The sequence below is a fragment of the Bombina bombina genome, chromosome 9 (assembly GCF_027579735.1).
Source record: "Bombina bombina isolate aBomBom1 chromosome 9, aBomBom1.pri, whole genome shotgun sequence".
NCBI classification, from domain to species: Eukaryota; Metazoa; Chordata; class Amphibia; order Anura; family Bombinatoridae; genus Bombina; species Bombina bombina.
The window spans coordinates 149,474,186-149,492,627 of record NC_069507.1 but is presented as its reverse complement, the minus strand read 5'-3'; the positions used below and the strand labels follow the sequence as shown (position 1 = coordinate 149,492,627).

Sequence of the window (18,442 nt, the reverse complement as noted above, 5' to 3'; positions counted from 1 at the left end):
TCTCTCCTCTCTTTTGCACTCTCTTTCCCCCCTCTTTTGTGCTCTCTCTTCCCCCTCTCTTTTGCGCTCTCTCTCCCCCTCTCTTTTGCGCTCTCTCTCCCCCTATCTTTTGCGCTCTCTCTCCCCCTCTCTTTTGCGCTCTCTCTCCCCCTCTCTTTTGCACTCTCTATCCCCCCTCTCTTTTGCGCTCTCTCTCCCCCTCTCTTTTGCACTCTCTATCCCCCTCTCTTTTGCGCTCTTTCTCCCCCCTCTCTTTTGCGCTCTCTCTTCCCCCCTCTCTTTTGCTGTCTCTCTCCCCCCCTCTCTTTTGCTGTCTCTCTGCCCCCCTCTCTTTTGCTGTCTCTCTGCCCCTCTCTCTTTTGCTGTCTCTCTCCCCCCTCTCTCATTTGCTGTCTCTCTCCCCCCTCTCTTTTGCTGTCTCTCTCCCCCTCTCTTTTGCTGTCTCTCTTCCTCCCCTCTCTTTTGCGTTCTCTCTCCCCCTCTCTCTTTTGCTGTCTCTCCCCCTCCCCTCTCTTTTGCTGTCTCTCTTCCCTCTCTCTTTTGCTGTCTCTCTCCCCCCTCTCTTTTGCTGTCTCCCCCCTCTCTCTTTTGTTGTCTCTCTCCCCTCTCTATCTTTTGCTGTCTCTCTCCCCCTCTATCTTTTGCTGTCTTTCTCCCCGTCTCATTTGCTGTCTCTCTCCCCCCTCTTTTGCTGTCTCTCCCCCCCCCTCTCTTTTGCTGTCTCTCTCCCCCTCTCTCTTTTGCTGTCTCTCTCCCCCTCTCTCTATCCCCCCTCTTCTGCTCTCTCTATTCACCTTCTTCTGTTCTCTCTCCCCCCTCTCTTTTGAGCTCTCTCTCTCCCCTCCTCTCTCTCCCTTCCCCTCTCTCTCCTCCCCCTCTCTATCTCTCTCCCTTCTATCGCGTGACCGGCCACGCCCCCTTCATGGCAATTCACGCCCGGTCACGCCCCCTTCACGCCGGTTACGCCCCCCACTCACGCCCACTTCTGCCGTAGATCAGCTAGGGACTCAAAGGCCAGGTGTGTTTGTCCTCGTGCTGTCTCTACTGCGCATGACAGCTTCAGACAAACACACTTGGCCTTTTATTATATAGGATACGTGTATATTAAATAATATCATTCCTCGCCCATACTGTAAAGTAGATTAATTAAACTCTGTAAAAAAAAAAATTAAAAAAAAATCCACAACCAAGAGCCAGCACTGCAGCACAATAAAACATGGGGTAAGAACTTTTGGCTCTTATACGTAAGCGCATAAAAAAGACATTCAGCCAGATTACGAGTTTTGCATTATGGCTGCTCGCTACTAACTTGCAAGTTATTTTCACCGCTCACCTTTCATAGCGCTGCTATTACAGGTTTGCAAAAAAACAGCTTGTGCTGGCGATATGGTGGCGTTGAGCTCCATGCTTCACCCAAATACAAGCAGTGTTTTCACGTGCTCGTGCATGATTTCCCCATAGACATCAATGGGGAGAGCCGGCTAAAAAAAAGCCTAACACCTGCAATCGCGGAGCGTAAAGCTCCGTAACGCAGCCCCATTAATGTCTATGGGGAAAAAAATGTATGTTTAAACCTAATACCCTAACATAAACCCCAAGTCTAAACACCCCTAATCTGCTGCCCCTGACATTGCCGACAGCTACATTACACTTATTAACCCCTAATCTGCCGCCCCCAATGTTGTCGCCAGATAACCTACACTTATTAACCCCTAATCTGCCGCCCCCACCTACCTACACTTATTAACCCCTAATCTGCCGTCCCCAATGTCACCACCACCACTATACTAAAGTTATTAACCCCTAAACCTTTGGCCTCCCACATCACTAACACTAAATAAATATATTAACCCCTAACGTAACCCTTACCCTAAGTCTAACCCTAAGCCTAACATAACCCTAACACCCCTAACTTTAACATAGTTAAAATAAATCAAATAAAACCTACTATTAATAACTAATTCCTATTTAAAACTAAATACATACTTACCTGTAAAAAAAACCTAAGCTAGCTACAATATAACTAATAGTTACATTGTATAAATATAAAAAGAGAGAGAGAGATGCACTCAGCTGAGACAGACCAAAAGCTAGAAAAACTTCTGTGCCTGTTCATTTTCAGTGCCACTCAGGGTGCATACTCTTTTAGCACACTATGCCCCTTCACAGAGAAAAAATATCCTTTAGCATATCAGTCTGGCCCTGCCCAATGACAGTCCAGCACCGAAATACCAAGCAATTCCTCTCTGAACAAGAGAAACAACAACCCCAGACTATCGTTTCGGCCTTATGTGGGCCTCGTCAGTGAGGTGCAGTCGCATCTCTCTAAGGGCATGTGTGCAAGGATTTCACGTCTGGTTTACCCTTTTACTCTTAGGGAGACCCAAGAGCAATTTGTATAAATATAAAAACTCCTTGCCCAGTGTGCTTAGAGGAATGTGGCTGCTCCTCACTGACGAGGCCCATAGGAGGCCGAAACGATCGTCTGGGTTTGTCATGTTCCTTGTTCAGAGGAGAATTGCCTGGTATTTTGGGGCTGGACTGACCTTAATTGGCGGGATCAGACTGATATACTTCAGGAAAGTTTTCCTTTGTGAAAAGCACACTGGTCTAAAAGAGGCTGCTTCCGGGTGGTAAATCGCCATAGAACTAGCTGATAAGCTGTTGTTCATTCCTGGTAGAGCGCTTCTCTCTTTGTATGCAAATTAATATGACCCTGGGGAAGTCTCCCTATGGGTGATGGGGGAAACCAGACAAGGACACCTTGCCCAGTGTGCTTAGAGGAATGTGGCTGCACCTCACTGACAAGGCCCATAGAAGGCCAAACGATCGTCTGGGGTTGTCATGTTCCTTGTTCAGAGGAGAATTGCCTGGTATTTTGGGGCTGGACTGACCTTAATTGGCGGAATCAGACTGATATACTTCAGGAAAGTTTTCCTTTGTGAAAAGCACACTGGTCTAAAAGAGGCTGCTTCCGGGTGGTAAATCGCCATAGAACTAGCTGATGAGCTGTTGTTCGTTCCTGGTAGAGCGCCTCTCTCTTTGTATGCAAATTAATATGACCCTGGGGAAGTCTCCCTATGGGTGATGGGAGAAACTAGACGTGGACTCCTTGCCCAGTGTGCTTAGAGGAATGTGGCTGCACCTCACTGACGAGGCCCATAGGAGGCCGAAACGATCGTCTGGGGTTGTCATGTTCCTTGTTCAGAGGAGAATTGCCTGGTATTTCAGGGCTGGACTGACCTTAATTGGCGGGATCAGACTGATATACTTCAGGAAAGTTTTCCTTTGTGAAAAGCACACTGGTTTAAAAGAGGCTGCTTCCGGGTGGTAAATCGCCATAGAACTAGCTGATGAGATGTTGTTTGTTCCTGGTAGAGCGCTTCTCTCTTTGTATGCAAATAGTTACATTGTAGCTTGCTTAGGTTTTATTTTTATTTCACAGGTAAGTTTGTATTTATTTTAACTAGGTAGACTAGTTAGTAAATAGTTATTAACTATTTACTAGCTACCTAGTTAAAATAAATACAAATTTACCTGTAAAATAAAACCTAACCTGCCTCACACTAAAACCTAACATTACAATAAAATTAAATAAATTAAATTAACAAAATACAATTATCTAAAAAAATAATAAACACTAAATTACACAAAATAAAAAAATAAATTATCAAAAATAAAAACCAATTACTCCTAATCTAATAGCCCTATCAAAAAAAAAGCCCCCCCAAAATAAAAAAACCCTAGCCTACACTAAACTGCCAATGGCCCTTAAAAGGGCCTTTTGCGGTGCATTGGCCCAAAGAAATCAGCTCTTTTACCTGTAAAAAAATTACAAAAAACCCTCCAACAGTAAAACCCACCACCCACACAACCAAACAAAATCCTATCTAAATAAACCTAAGCTCCCCATTGTCCTGAAAAGGGCATTTGGATGGGCATTGCTCATTGAGCAATTGGCTCTTTTACATTGCCCAAAACCCTAAGCTAAAAATAAAACCCACCCAATAAACCCTTAAAAAAACCTAACAATAACCCCTGATGATCCACTTACAGTTTTTGAAGACCAGACATCCATCCTTATCCAGGTGGCGAAGTCTTCATCCAAGCGGGCAGAAGTCCTCATCGAAGCCGGCAGAAGTCTTCATCCAAGAGGGCAGAAGTCTTCATCCAGATGGCATCTTCTATCTTCATCCATCCGGCGAGGAGTGGGTCCATCTTAAAGACATCCGGCGTGGAGCATTCTCTTCATCCGTTTCTCTTCATCCGATGGCTGTTGAAGAATGAAGTTTCCTTTAAATGACGTCATTCAAGATGGCGTCCCTTACATTCCGATTGGCTGAGAAAATTCTATCAGCCAATAGGAATTAAGGGGAGAAAATCCTATTGGCTGTTGCAATCAGCCAATAGGATTGAGCTTTCATCATATTGGCTGATCCAATCAGACAATAGGATTGAGCTCGCATTCGATTGGCTATTCCAATCAGAAAATAGAATGCAAGCTCCATCCTATTGGCTGATTGGATCAGCCAATAGGATGAAAGCTCAATCCTATTGTCTGATTGCAACAGCAAATAGGATTTTTCCCCCTTAATTCCTATTGGCTGATGGATGACATAATTTAAAGGAAACTTCATTCTTCAACAGCCATCAGAAGAAGAGGATGCTCCGCGCCGGATGTCTTGAAGATGGACCCGCTCCGTGCCGGATGGATGAAGACAGAAGATGCCATCTGGATGAAGACTTCTGCCCGCTTGGATGAAGACTTCTGCCAGCTTCGATGAGGACTTTGCCGCCTGGATGAGGATGGATGTCCAGTCTTCAAAAACTGTAAGTGGATCGTCGGGGGTTAGTGTTAAAAACTTTTAAGCGTTTATTGGGTGGGTTTTATTTTTTAGAGTAGGGTTTGGGCAGAAAAAGAGCTAAATGCCCTTTTAAGGGCAATGCCCATCCAAATGCCCTTTTCAGGGAAATGGGGAGTTTAGGTTTATTTAGATAGGATTTTATTTGGGGGGGTTGGTTGTGTGGGTGGTGGGTTTTACTGTTGGTGGGTTGCTTGTATTTATTATTTTTTTACAGGTAAAAGAGCTAATTTCTTTGGGGCAATGCCTTGCAAAAGGCCCTTTTAAGGGCTATTGGCAGTTTAGCGTAGGCTAGGGTTTTTTTATTGTGGGGGGGCTTTTTCATTTTGATAGGGCTATTAGATTAGGAGTAATTCGTTTTTATTTTTGATAATTTCTTTTTTTATTTTGTGTAATTTAGTGTTTATTATTTTTTGTACTTTAGATAATTGTATTTTGTTAATTTAATTTTATTGTAATGTTAAGTTTTAGTGTAAGGCAGGTTAGTTTTATTTTACAGGTAAATTTCTATTTATTTTAACTAGGTAGCTAGTAAATAGTTAATAACTATTTACTAACTAGTCTACCTAGTTAAAATAAATACAAACTTAGCTGTGAAATAAAAATAAAACCTAAGCTAGCTACAATGTAACTATTAGTTATATTGTAGCTAGCTTAGGGTTTATTTTACAGGTAAGTATTTAGTTTTAAATAGGAATTATTTAGTTATTAATAGTAGGTTTTATTTAGATTTATTTTAATTATATTTGAATTAAGGGGTGTTAGGGTTAGGTTTAGGGGTCAATAGGTTTATTATAGCGGCGGAGTGGGCGGACGGCAGATTAGGGGTTAATTATATTTAAATAGTGTTTTTGATGCGGGAGGGCAGCGGTTTAGGGGTTAATCATTTTATTATAGTGGTGACGATGTCGGGGAGCGGCGGAATAGGGGTTAATACATTTTTTAAGTGGTGGCGATGTCCAGAGCGGCAGATTAGGGGTTAATAATTTTATTTTAGTGTTTGTGATGCGGGAGGGCCTCGGTATAGGGGTTAATAGGTAGTTTATGGGTGTTAGTGTACTTTGTAGCACTTTAGTTATGCGTTTTATGGTACAGCTTTGTAATGTAAAACTCATAACTACTGACTTTAGATGGCGGCACGAATCTTGTCATTTTAAGCTATAACGCTCACTTTTTGGCCTCCCAGGCTCCATACCGCGCTATGGGAGTCCCATTGAAAAAGGACTTTTTTTTAAAAGTGCAGTACTAATGTTGCGTGACGGCCAAAAAAGTGTGCGGTACAGCTATACTGACAAGACTTGTAATAGCAGCAGTAGGGAAAAAGCATTGTTATGGGCCATAATGATGCTTTTTCACGCAAAACTCGTAATCTAGCTGATGGACTATGAACATGACATCACTTGCTCTCACTTATGCAAGGCCAAACATGCACGAGCAGCACTTACTACAATATTTACCTATGATAAATTGCATTTGAGTGACAGCTAGCACAGAGGTATGCAAATTGAGATCATTTGGAGACATAAACTAACCTGCATAAATTGTTTTTTTCTGTGTTTACTTAATAAAAGGTGTGCAGTAACATATCCCTTTAAGATTGTCCATTTAATCTATCACTGAATATTAACAAATTTAAAGAGACACAGTCACTATTAAACAGGTTAGATTCTGTTGCTTTGTAACAAAAAAGTATATATATATATATATATATATATATATATATATATATATATATATATATATATATATATATATATATATATGTATATGTGTGTGTGTGTGTGTGTGTGTGTGTGTGTGTGTGTGTGTGTGTGTGTGTGTGTGTGTGTGTGTTGAACAGCAAATTCAGCACTCTCCGTTAAACACCTGCCCCTTCCTCAGAGGCTCATAGGTTTATCCCCCTAAAATTCATATTAATGTTGTGTTAAAAAGAGAGTGCTGAGTTTGCTGATTAATTATATATTTGATTTACTACCTCAAACACCCCTAGCTGTGTGTACACACACACACAATTCATTTTGCTTGTACTTTCAATCAATTAGAACATTTTTAAATGGTAAGAAAAATTACTAAGGCTTCCTAGAATCATCAACATAAACGATTAAAAGAACCACCAGCTGCATAAAATTTAAAAATTGACATTAATTTTATATATTCCACAGGGTCCAACAATAAACGGGCAGTTTCAGGCTCAACACTAGCCCTTAATCATGCTTAGTTGAGCCCAAAATGTTGCTTTTCTATTGCTGGACCCTGTGGAATATATGAAATAAAGGTCCATTTTAAAAAATTGTATGCAACTGGAGGTTTTTTTAATTGTTTATGTGGATAGGCTTAGTAAGCCTCCTTCATGGTCTGTACCTATATAGTGCTGTCTCCTGCTGGTGAATATAACCTAACCTCATCACTCAGTGAGATTAGTCAATTTGCTGAACAAGCAAAATATTACACATAGGCATATATTCTATGCAAGCTGCTACTAGCACAAGGACAACAATGTTACTATCAGTCATCACTGACTTGTGCACTTCTGCCCTTGCAAAATTATATTGTCAGCTATTAGATACTCTAGAACATAAAAGTGAGAGTATCCTATAACTATTACTGCTATGTGCAACAGTCTGCAATGCTCCTGTTTCTCGTTTTCTGACAGCAACCCCTAAAAAGCAGCTGCACAATTGATTTTAGCTGTCATAAAGCTGCTTTTTATTACACAAAACGTAATGCAGACATTAAAGGGATATGAAATCCACATTTTTATTTTCATGATCCAAACAGAGCATGTAATTTTTAAACAATGTTTCATATTTTCATGATCCAAACAGAGCATGTAATTTTTAAACAATGTTTCAATTTACTTCTATTATCTAATTTGCTTTATTCTTTTTGTATCCTTTATTGAAAAGCATACATAGGTAGGCTGCTTGTGCAATTATAAATGCCGACAGTGTATGCCGTCGGCATTTATCGATGTGCGGCGGACATGATCCGCTACAGCGGATCATGTCCGCTCGCGCTTTGTTTAATCGGCCCATAAGTGACTTCTCCTGTATCCATAAACAGATGTAGATAAAAGTGCATAAACAAAGTATTTAATTCTGAAATAATTCAACTATTCCCAGAACATAGGATTTTTTGCTCATCCAAATTAATAGTCTATAAAATTTGAAAACAATTTTTGTTTGCATATATTAAACAGTAGAACCTAACCAACATAACTATGGACTTTTGCACACCTGTACATGCTTTTCCTTGGAGAAATGAAGGTCCAAAAGGGTGCTAGATACTCATCCTCATTGGTTTTCAAAACAAATTGCAACTGACACTTTGTGTAATATAATTTAAAACATATACAGGTACAAAAGGTTTGGAATTTGGAATAGTTTGGATTTCAGAATATTTGGATATTTGCATCTGTAAAAGGTGACATCTTGAAGAGGGGACGAGACCATGGGGGGTAGTTATCATCGTGTCAACTTTCCTGCCTTCGCCGGCCCAATACGCCCGCCTAAGCTCGCCTACCTTCGCCGCCGCGGACCTGAAAAAATACGCCTAAGTTATCAAAAAAAGCTGTCAAAAAGCCGCGGGGCGATGAGCAGCGGACTGTGAGAGTTATCACTCATCCGATCTCGCTGCTCTTCGGCTGTTTGACAGCTTTCTTGCTAGCCTGTCACTAAGCACTCACACTAAACTACACTGCTCTAACCCCTATACCGGCGCCCCCGGAGCCCCACGCAACTAAATAAAGTTACTAACCCCTAAATCGCCGCTCCTAGCCCCCGCCGCAAGTCTTATAAATGTATTAACCCCTAAACCGCTGCTCCTAGACCCCGCCGCAACTCTTATAAATGTATTAACCCCTAAACCGCCGCTCCCGGACACCGCTGCCACCTACATTATACCTAGTAACCCCTATCCTGCCCCCCCTATACCGTCGCCCTCTATAATAAAGTTATTAACCCCTATCCTGCTGATCCCGCACCTCGCCGCAAAAAAAATAAATAGTTTAACCCCTAAACCGCTGCTCCCTGAACCCGCCGCAACCTATATTACATTTATTAACCCCTATCCTGCCCCCCCCTACACCGTCGCCACCTATAATAAATTTATTAACCCCTATCCTGCCCCCCCTACACCGCCGCCACTGTAATAAAATTATTAACCCCTAAACCTAAGTCTAACACTAACCCTAACACCCCCCTAACTTAAATATTAATTAAATAAATCTAAATAATATTTTTATTATTAACTAAATTAATCCTATTTAAAACTAAATACTTACCTTTAAAATAAACCCTAATATAGCTACAATATAAATAATAATTATATTGTAGCTATCTTAGGATTTATATTTATTTTACAGGTAACTTTGTATTTATTTTAGCTAGTTAGAATAGTTATTAAATAGTTATTAACTATTTAATAACTACCTAGCTAAAAGAAATACAAAATTACCTGTAAAATAAATCCTAACCTAAGTTACAATTAAACCTAATACTACACTATCATTAAATTAATTAAATAAACTACCTACAAATAACTACAATTAAATAAACTAAGTAAAGTACAAAAAATAAAAAAAGCTAAGTTACAAAAAATAAGTTACAAACATTTTACAAATATTACAACAATTATAAGCTACTTACACCTAATCTAAGCCCCCTAATAAAATAACAAACCCCCCCAAAATAAAAAAATGCCCTACCCTATTCTAAATTAAATAAAGTTCAAAGCTCTTTTACCTTACCAGCCCTTAAAAGGGCCTTTTGTGGGGGCATGCCCCAAAGTTCAGCTCTTTTGCCTGTAAAAGAAAAATACAACCCCCCCAACATTAAAACCCACCACCCACATACCCCTAATCTAACCCAAACCCCCCTTAAAATAACCTAACACTAATCCCCTGAAGATCATCCTACCTTTAGTTGTCTTCACTCAGCCGAGCCACCGATGGAACTGAAGAGGACATCCGGACCGGCAGAAGTTATCCTCCAAGGGGCGCTGAAGAAATCTTCCATCCGATGAAGTGATCCTCCAAGCGGCGCTGAAGAAATCTTCCATCCGGGCGAGGTCATCTTCCAAGAGGCGCTGAAGAAGTCTTCTATCCGGGCGAGGTCATCGTCGAAGCCGGGTCTTGAATCTTCATCCCGCCTACGCTGAACTTCCTCCTTTCCCGACAAACTACCGACGAATTAAGGCTCCTTTAAGGGACGTCATCCAAGATGGCGTCCCTTCAATTCCGATTGGCTGATAGGATTCTATCAGCCAATCGGAATTAAGGTAGGAAAAATCTTATTGGCTGATGGAATCAGCCAATCAGATTCAAGTTCAATCCGATTGGCTGATCCAATCAGCCAATCAGATTGAGCTTGCATTCTATTGGCTGATCGGAACAGCCAATAGAATGCGAGCTCAATCTGATTGGCTGATTGGATCAGCCAATCGGATTGAACTTGAATCTGATTGGCTGATTCCATCAGCCAATCAGATTTTTCCTACCTTAATTCCGATTGGCTGATAGAATCCTATCAGCCAATCGGAATTGAAGGGACGCCATCTTGGATGATGTCCCTTAAAGGAGCCTTCATTCGTCGGTAGTTCGTCGGGAAAGGAGGATGTTCCGCGTCGGCGGGATGAAGATTCAAGACCCGGCTTCGACGATGACCTCGCCCGGATAGAAGACTTCTTCAGCGCCTCTTGGAAGATGACCTCGCCCGGATGGAAGATTTCTTCAGCGCCGCTTGGAGGATCACTTCATCGGATGGAAGATTTCTTCAGCGCCCCTTGGAGGATAACTTCTGCCGGTCCGGATGTCCTCTTCAGTTCCATCGGTGGCTTGGCTGAGTGAAGACAACTAAAGGTAGGATGATCTTCAGGGGATTAGTGTTAGGTTATTTTAAGGGGGGTTTGGGTTAGATTAGGGGTATGTGGGTGGTGGGTTTTAATGTTAGGGGGGGGGGTTGTATTTTTCTTTTACAGGCAAAAGAGCTGAACTTTGGGGCATGCCCCCACAAAAGGCCCTTTTAAGGGCTGGTAAGGTAAAAGAGCTTTGAACTTTATTTAATTTAGAATAGGGTAGGGCATTTTTTTATTTTGGGGGGTTTGTTATTTTATTAGGGGGCTTAGATTAGGTGTAAGTAGCTTAAAATTGTTGTAATATTTGTAAAATGTTTGTAACTTATTTTTTTATTTTTTGTACTTTAGTTAGTTTATTTAATTGTAGTTATTTGTAGGTAGTTTATTTAATTAATTTAATGATAGTGTAGTATTAGGTTTAATTGTAACTTAGGTTAGGATTTATTTTACAGGTAATTTTGTATTTCTTTTAGCTAGGTAGTTATTAAATAGAATAGTTATTAAATAGTTATTAACTAACTAGCTAAAATAAATACAAAGTTACCTGTAAAATAAATATAATTCCTAAGATAGCTACAATATAATTATTATTTATATTGTAGCTATATTAGGGTTTATTTTACAGGTAAGTATTTAGTTTTAAATAGGAATAATTTATTAAAGTATAGTGTAGTGTTAGGTGTAATTATAACTTAGGTTAGGATTTATTTTACAGGTAAATTTCAGTTTATTTTAGCTAGGTAAGCTATTAAATAGTTAATAACTATTTAATAGCTATTGTACCTAGTTAAAATAAATTGAAAGTTGCCTGTAAAATAAAAATAAATCCTAAGATAGCTAGAATATAATTATTATTTATATTGTAGCTATATTAGGGTTTATTTTAAAGCTAAGTATTTAGTTTTAAATAGGATTAATTTAGTTAATAATAAAAATATTATTTAGATTTATTTAATTAATATTTAAGTTAGGGGGGCGTTAGGATTAGGGTTAGACTTAGGTTTAGGGGTTCATAATTTTATTACAGTGTCGGCGGCGTAGTGGGGGGCAGGATAGGGGTTAATAAATTTATTATAGGTGGCGACGGTGTAGGGGGGGCAGATTAGGGGTTAATACATTTATTATAGGTGGCGAAGGTGTAGGGGGGGCAGATTAGGGGTTAATACATTTATTATAGGTGGCGACGGTGTAGGGGGGGCAGATTAGGGGTTAATAAATTTATTATAGGTGGCGACGGTATAGGGGGGGCAGGATAGGGGTTAATACATTTAATATAGGTTGCGGCGGGTTCAGGGAGCGGCGGTTTAGGGGTTAATATGTATAGAGTAGCTTGCGGTGGGCTCCGGGAGAGGCGGTTTAGGGGGTAATAACTTTATTTAGTTGCGGCGTTGTAGGGGGGACAGATTAGTGGTGTTTAGACTCGGGGTACATGTTAGGGTGTTAGGTGCAGACAGCTCCCATAGAAATCAATGGGATGTCTGTCAGCAGCGAACTTGTACTTTCGCTATGGTCAGACTCCCATTGATTCCTATGGGATCCGCCGCCTCCAGGGGCGGCGGATTGAAAACCAGGTACGCTGGGCCGGAAAAGTGCCGAGCGTACCTGCTAGTCATTTGATATCTAGCAAAAGTAGTGAGAATGAACATCTGGAGTGACGTAAGAATCGATCTGTGTCGGACTGAGTCCGGCGGATCGAAGCTTACGTCACAAAATTCTACTTTTGCCGGTCTCGAGCCTTTGATAACTAAGGCGAATCAGCCTCGCCACAAATACGCTGCGGAATTCCAGCGTATTTGAGGTTGACGGCTTGATAACTACCCCCCATGTGTAAACAACATCTTAAGTCATTTACACAATATTTACATTGGATAATACATCATATACAGGCCACCTAAATGTATTTTTTTTATTATTTTTAATATTTTTGTATACATAGTACCATCAGAAAGATAGTACAGTACTGTAATCTGAAAGGAAACAATTGCTCTGATGAGCTTCTCTTTGAGAAAGCAAAGATAATGGGCGAGAAATGCAAAACATTAAATAAAGGGTTTTTTGACCCTGCATTGGCGTTAGTGAAGAGGCCAAGATTAGGGCATTGGGTGGAGTTAACATTAATATTAACTTGGAGCCAAGTCAATACTAAGGTTTAGTGGGCCGAATGTTTAATCACTTCAGGATTAAACAGCAAGGAGAAGCTCCTGCCCTCCCCTCCCTGCCTGTGCTGGTGTTTGATCACATCTTTGTTGGGGCTTGCCCTATGTTTTAAATAAGTGGCAAGGGTTTCTGGGCACTTCCTTTATATTATATAGGTAGATATATTTAAATGGGGGCATGCATTTTAGCTGTGGATGTGCTCGTTGGGAGTTAGGGGGCAAGAACTGTGGGGTTTTATATTTCAGTCTGTTATTTATGGTTTAACCTTTTAAAGCCGTTATGCCGTTCCATTCCGTCATAATTAGACTGGGCTTTAAAGCCGTTATGACGGAATGGAACGTCATAACTAACGGCTGTCCTGAAGCCTTCTGTGCTTCAGGGATTTAATCGCGGTCTGGAGGGCGTTCCTAGGATTGTAGGGACGCCCCCCAGATGCGATCCAATAATTGAAATCTCGCGATCGTATGCACGATCGCGTAGTTTCAATTTGTCTACATCGGAACAGTTGTTCCGATGTAGGCACTTTAACCCTGTCACGAAAGGGTTAAGTTATTTATTTGATCATATTTGCTATTTTAAATAAACAAAGCTGCAGCCTTTCTTTGCCATTTCTGTTGTCGGTGTATTTTTTTGGGCGTAACTGAGTGCCAAGCATAAGGATCGATACGCCAGAGGTGCTTGAGAATAATGTGTGTCACACGTGAGATATGTGTTTATATTACATTTAATAAAGGTTTAATTTTATAACAGCCAACGTGTATGATTCTTTATCAGAACTCTGAGCCAATGGTTCTCTGGGGAAAAGTTGATTAAAAAAAATGTACATAAATGTCAATATAATAATTCCTAAACACATTTGATCTTTTACCTTAATAAAATATATGTCAGCATTAAGCAAGCAAAGGCACAACATGCTTTAAAAATGATAACATTATTTTTTTAAAATACAGTTTAAAAATGTATTGCAATTAAATGAAGATGCATCACTGAGCGATTACTGACTCAGCTTACAATGTGCTAATGGATGTGATTTAGCCTAAGCACCTCTCAGCAAAAAGGGAAAAGACAAAGAACACGTTACATGTTTTTCAGCTTAAGCATTATGCACTTGGCTGCAATTGTTAAAGGGACGTATACTCATATGCTAATTCACTTGAAAGTGATGCAGCATAACTAAAAAGCTGACAGGAAAATATCACCTGAGCATCTCTATGTAAAAAGGAAGATATTTTACCTCACAATTTCCTCAGCTAATTAGCGTAAGTTCTGTGTAAAAAGTTATACTTCATCTGCTGCCCAGCTGCAGGTAAAAAAAAAAAAAAGAGGAAGAAATGAACAGCAGCCAATCAGCATCAGTAGTGCTGACGTCATGAACTCTTTTACTGTGATCTAATGAGATTTCACTTAAAGGGACAGTCAATACCAGAATTTTTGTTGTTTAAAAAGATAGATAATCCCTTTAGTACCCATTCCCAAGTTTTGCAAAACCAACACTGTTATATTAATACACTTTTTACTTCTGTGACTAACTTGTATCTAAGCATCTTCTGACCGCCCCTAATGACATGACTTTTAGTTATTATCTATTGACTTGCATTTTAGCCAATTAGTGCTGTGTCTGCCACTAGCCACGGGCATGATCACAAAGCTATCTATATGGCCTACATGAGCTTGCTCTCCCCTGCTGTGAAAAGTAAATAAAATAGAGGCGGCCTTCAAGGGCTTAGAAATTATAATAAGTGCCTTCCTAGGTTTGCTTTCAACTAGAATACCAAGAGAACAAAGCAAAATTGTTGATAAAAGTAAATTGGAAAGTTGTTTAAAATTACATGCCCTATTTGAAAAATTAAAGTTTTTTTGGATTTGACTGTCCCTTTAACTCTCATGAGATTTCATAGTAAACTTCCTTAAACTGAATAGGGAAATAACATGAGTGTGCATGAAGCTCACTCTCTTTCCTGTCCCAGGACGGACACACTGATTTGCTGCTTAAAGTCCTTTGCAATGGGGTGTGAATACTTAGGACATTTTGAGGTACAATATTTTCCTTTTTTATATAGAGATTATCAGGTGATATTTTCTAGTCAGCTTTTTGCAGCTATGCTGCGTCACTTTTAAGTGTTTAAACATTTGAGTATCATGGCCCTTTAAATAAATATAAAGTAAAATAAACAGAGGCGATAATGAAAAAGATGTTACCTGTTCGATAATCAAAGCTGCCTGGTCTTCCAATCCTTCAGGCTTTTTATACAGTGTAACACTAAGTTGAAGCCGGTGCAGATATGCCTTCAGGACACTTTCATATTGTCCGTTGTTATCTAAGAGCAAGGCTTTTTGGATGTGTTTTAAGGCAACTTCAATATGGTCTTCTTCTTCCTCAATATAAGCTATCTCCAAATGAATCTGGCACCGCAGCAGAGTTTGCAAGCTAAAGAAAGGATACATTTTAATTAAATTTAAATTAAAACTAAAGCAAGTAGAAAAAATTCCATGTCACTATTATTGACAAAACCCATAAAGTTGCTGAATAGATTTAGTTTGTTTAAAATTAAGTAAGAACAATAAAGGACATAACTTAAAAAACAAATAATTACCCATTTAAAATATAAGTAGCTTTTTGTTTTCTGAAAGCTTTAGACAACCGGAGTGCTCTAACATATATGGTCCATGGTGTTCTTCTATAGATACGCTTGACTGCAGTTTGAGAACGTCTAACCATAGGTGCTATAGTGAATGCCCCTGTGCTGTTGTAATACATCAAATCCAGAATAATTGATTGTGACGAACCAAGGTTATCCAACCCTGCGCCAGTGACTTATTTGGCACAGAAAGGGTTATCAGCCCCCTTTTCTGTCACCAAAAGGTCACAATCTAGCCACACCAGGCAAGCTTGTGATTCAGTTTAGTGGGTGCAAAAGTTAACCGCACTCCCTTAATCTGTACTAGACGTAAGAGAAATGCCCAACACTCCCTTTTAATGCCACCCACAATAAACTATCAATCCTATAGCTCAAATACTGCCACATCACTTAAAATGTATTAAAGGGAAAATCCTAAGGAAAAACCCAGACTCTACACATTAACTCTAGAAATACAATTTAGCAGAAAATAACCTAAATTATACAGTTCTAATATTCCAGTCTCTTTCAGTAACGTGGTTCAATTATTAGACAAAGGTCAAACTTAATAAAGGAATTATTTATTATGCCAAAAATATTATGCACAATGCATTATTAATAAAAAGTTGTTACAAATAAAATTACACACGCAAACAGTGTTTTAAAATAAAAAGGAGAAAAACAGAATTGAATACTTTCCTAGTCTTCAAGATCTGCACCAGGGGCTGGCATGAAAATTATGGCTTCTTACTTCTGTACAGCAGCTCCCCTTGTAAGAATGACAATCTTATTGTTAAGAAATAAGATTCTTAAACCTACTTTTCAGAGATCAGGTTGCTTAACCACACCCTCCTGGGCGGGCTAAGAAACCCCCCTGTCTTTATGACCTTCAATAGACTAAATTCTTGCCTGAAATTATACAATCCAGTATAATTTCTGCTAGGTAAGAAATTTCTATATTTACATATCTAGAACCTTTTAGTTTTATTGGGAGAATCGGTTTGATATCAAATATGCCATAGGTTGTCATATTTACCTTCCTTTAGGTTATAACAGTTTTAACCCACATATGTACATAATATACCAATGTCCTGTTAGTGACCTGGTCAGTTTTTGTAATGAAGGGCCTGTTTTGCATCAGGCATTCTATTGACAGCTTACGCCATAAACTTTATCCTGTGTATCTCTGTGACTAAGAGCTTCAGTGACTTTATGACTCAATGCATACACACTAACATTTGGTGGGCTATTTAGGAAATAGGCCTGGCAGTTCAAAGAAAACACAAGTTACAATTCTTCTTGACAACAAATAACTGTTTTGGAGTTCAAGCTACACAAAGTTAACTCCTTAGCAGCTGAATTCTGAGATATTCGTGACATTGATCCCCACACTGTGCTCCAAAAATAGAAAAATAAAATGTATTCTTACCTGATAAATTAATTTCTTTTATGATAGTGAGAGTCCACTAGCCATCACATATGGGTTTACAGTCCAATCCTTCTGATGGCTTGTGGACTCTCTCCATCTTATGAAAGAAAAGCCACAACATCCTTAAAACTACCTAAATAGCTTCTTATAGGTTATTAAAAAAAAAAAAAATTGTATAATCTGCAAGGATCTATTTAGGTAGTTATTTTGAACTTTTAAATAATATTTCAATATATTTTTGGAGGCCATTGTATGTATGTATAGCTTTGTTTTTGTGTAGGGTTCAAATGTAGTAAGAATAGCAGGTGCAAGTAATTGATGTTATAATATGTATACTTTAAAAATGTAATCTCCTCCCCTTCTAAATGTTTGGGGTCGGAGATGCAAATTGTACCCCTACATGAGGGGATTCCCTTTATTTTTAAGGCTTTACAATAAAACTTTCCTTTTAGGTGCCAATTTATCAAGTGTCGGGGGGACATGATCCGCTCATCATTGAACAAGCATTTGGTGTGAAATGCTTGTGCAATGCCGCCCCTGTGAAGGCTCGCACGGAAACTGATGCATTCGCAGCGTAATAAATCGGCCCCTAAGAATGCAGTGGCTTTTACTATTTTGGAGCGTAGTGCAGAGATCAATAGTTGTTGTTGTTTTTTTGTTTGTTTTGTTTTTAAAACCACATCCTGAAACTAATAAAACACAACTGAGTATCAACACCAAGCCAAATGACATTTATCATACTCCAAATGGTCAAGGTTCCCTCCAAGGAACTTATCCAACCGGGTTCAGGAAAAGCAGGTTGCTTTCAATGCCTGTATTTATCACAGCACCAGCGAAAACGTGTGCAGCCCTGCTCCCTGTTCTTGCGCAATCAATCACAAGAGAGTACCCCTCATAACATATGCTCTGGATTCAAGCAGGAAGCTGGGCATTCTACTCAGAATAGTGAAGGCAGCCTGTGCGGACTGACTTCCTCCCCTAAGACGCTAATATTACCTAATAGGATAGAGGTAACCTCTTGTGAGTATCCTTGTTGAACTTTAATCAACTGTGAACTCTACAATATTTTTTTTGAACTGGTATGTTTCTGTGTAGTTCTTTTTCCATGCACAGTGGATATATAGTGACTCGTTAACAGCAGTGACTTGTATTTTTTACATGCACACATTGGATATTTTTTATTTCAGATTGGGCTGTATTTGTACTCTTTTCTTGGCTTGGTATGTTTAACTGGAAGGAATGGGTGAGGGCTATACTTCCTCTGTATTGTATGCAATTATAGCTGCATCTGCATTTATACTTTCTCTCACTAGCGCCTCCTATGGGGTTTTTTTTGTCATTTTTTTGTAAAGGTAGAAAACCTATTCTTGCTTTAGAATAGACATAGCTATATAGATAAATATATACACACAAACACACACAAATATATATATATATATATATTGTCTGACGAACCCCAAAACGTTACATTAAATGGTAACTTTGAAAATCCTTGCGAGTGCATCCCTTTTCTTCACTACTAT

At 39.3% G+C, this 18,442-nt stretch overlaps 1 protein-coding gene across 1 annotated transcript in view; it reads right to left on the bottom strand.

Annotated features, from left to right (window-relative positions):
- Nucleotides 1-18,442, bottom strand: part of LOC128640465 (cilia- and flagella-associated protein 46-like) — a 638,812-nt gene that overhangs the window by 465,440 nt on the left and 154,930 nt on the right. Inside the window, exon 18 of the mRNA XM_053692944.1 lies at nucleotides 15,072-15,300. Within this exon, the coding sequence (XP_053548919.1) occupies nucleotides 15,072-15,300 (229 nt within the window). The remainder of the gene's footprint in view (nucleotides 1-15,071; nucleotides 15,301-18,442) is intronic.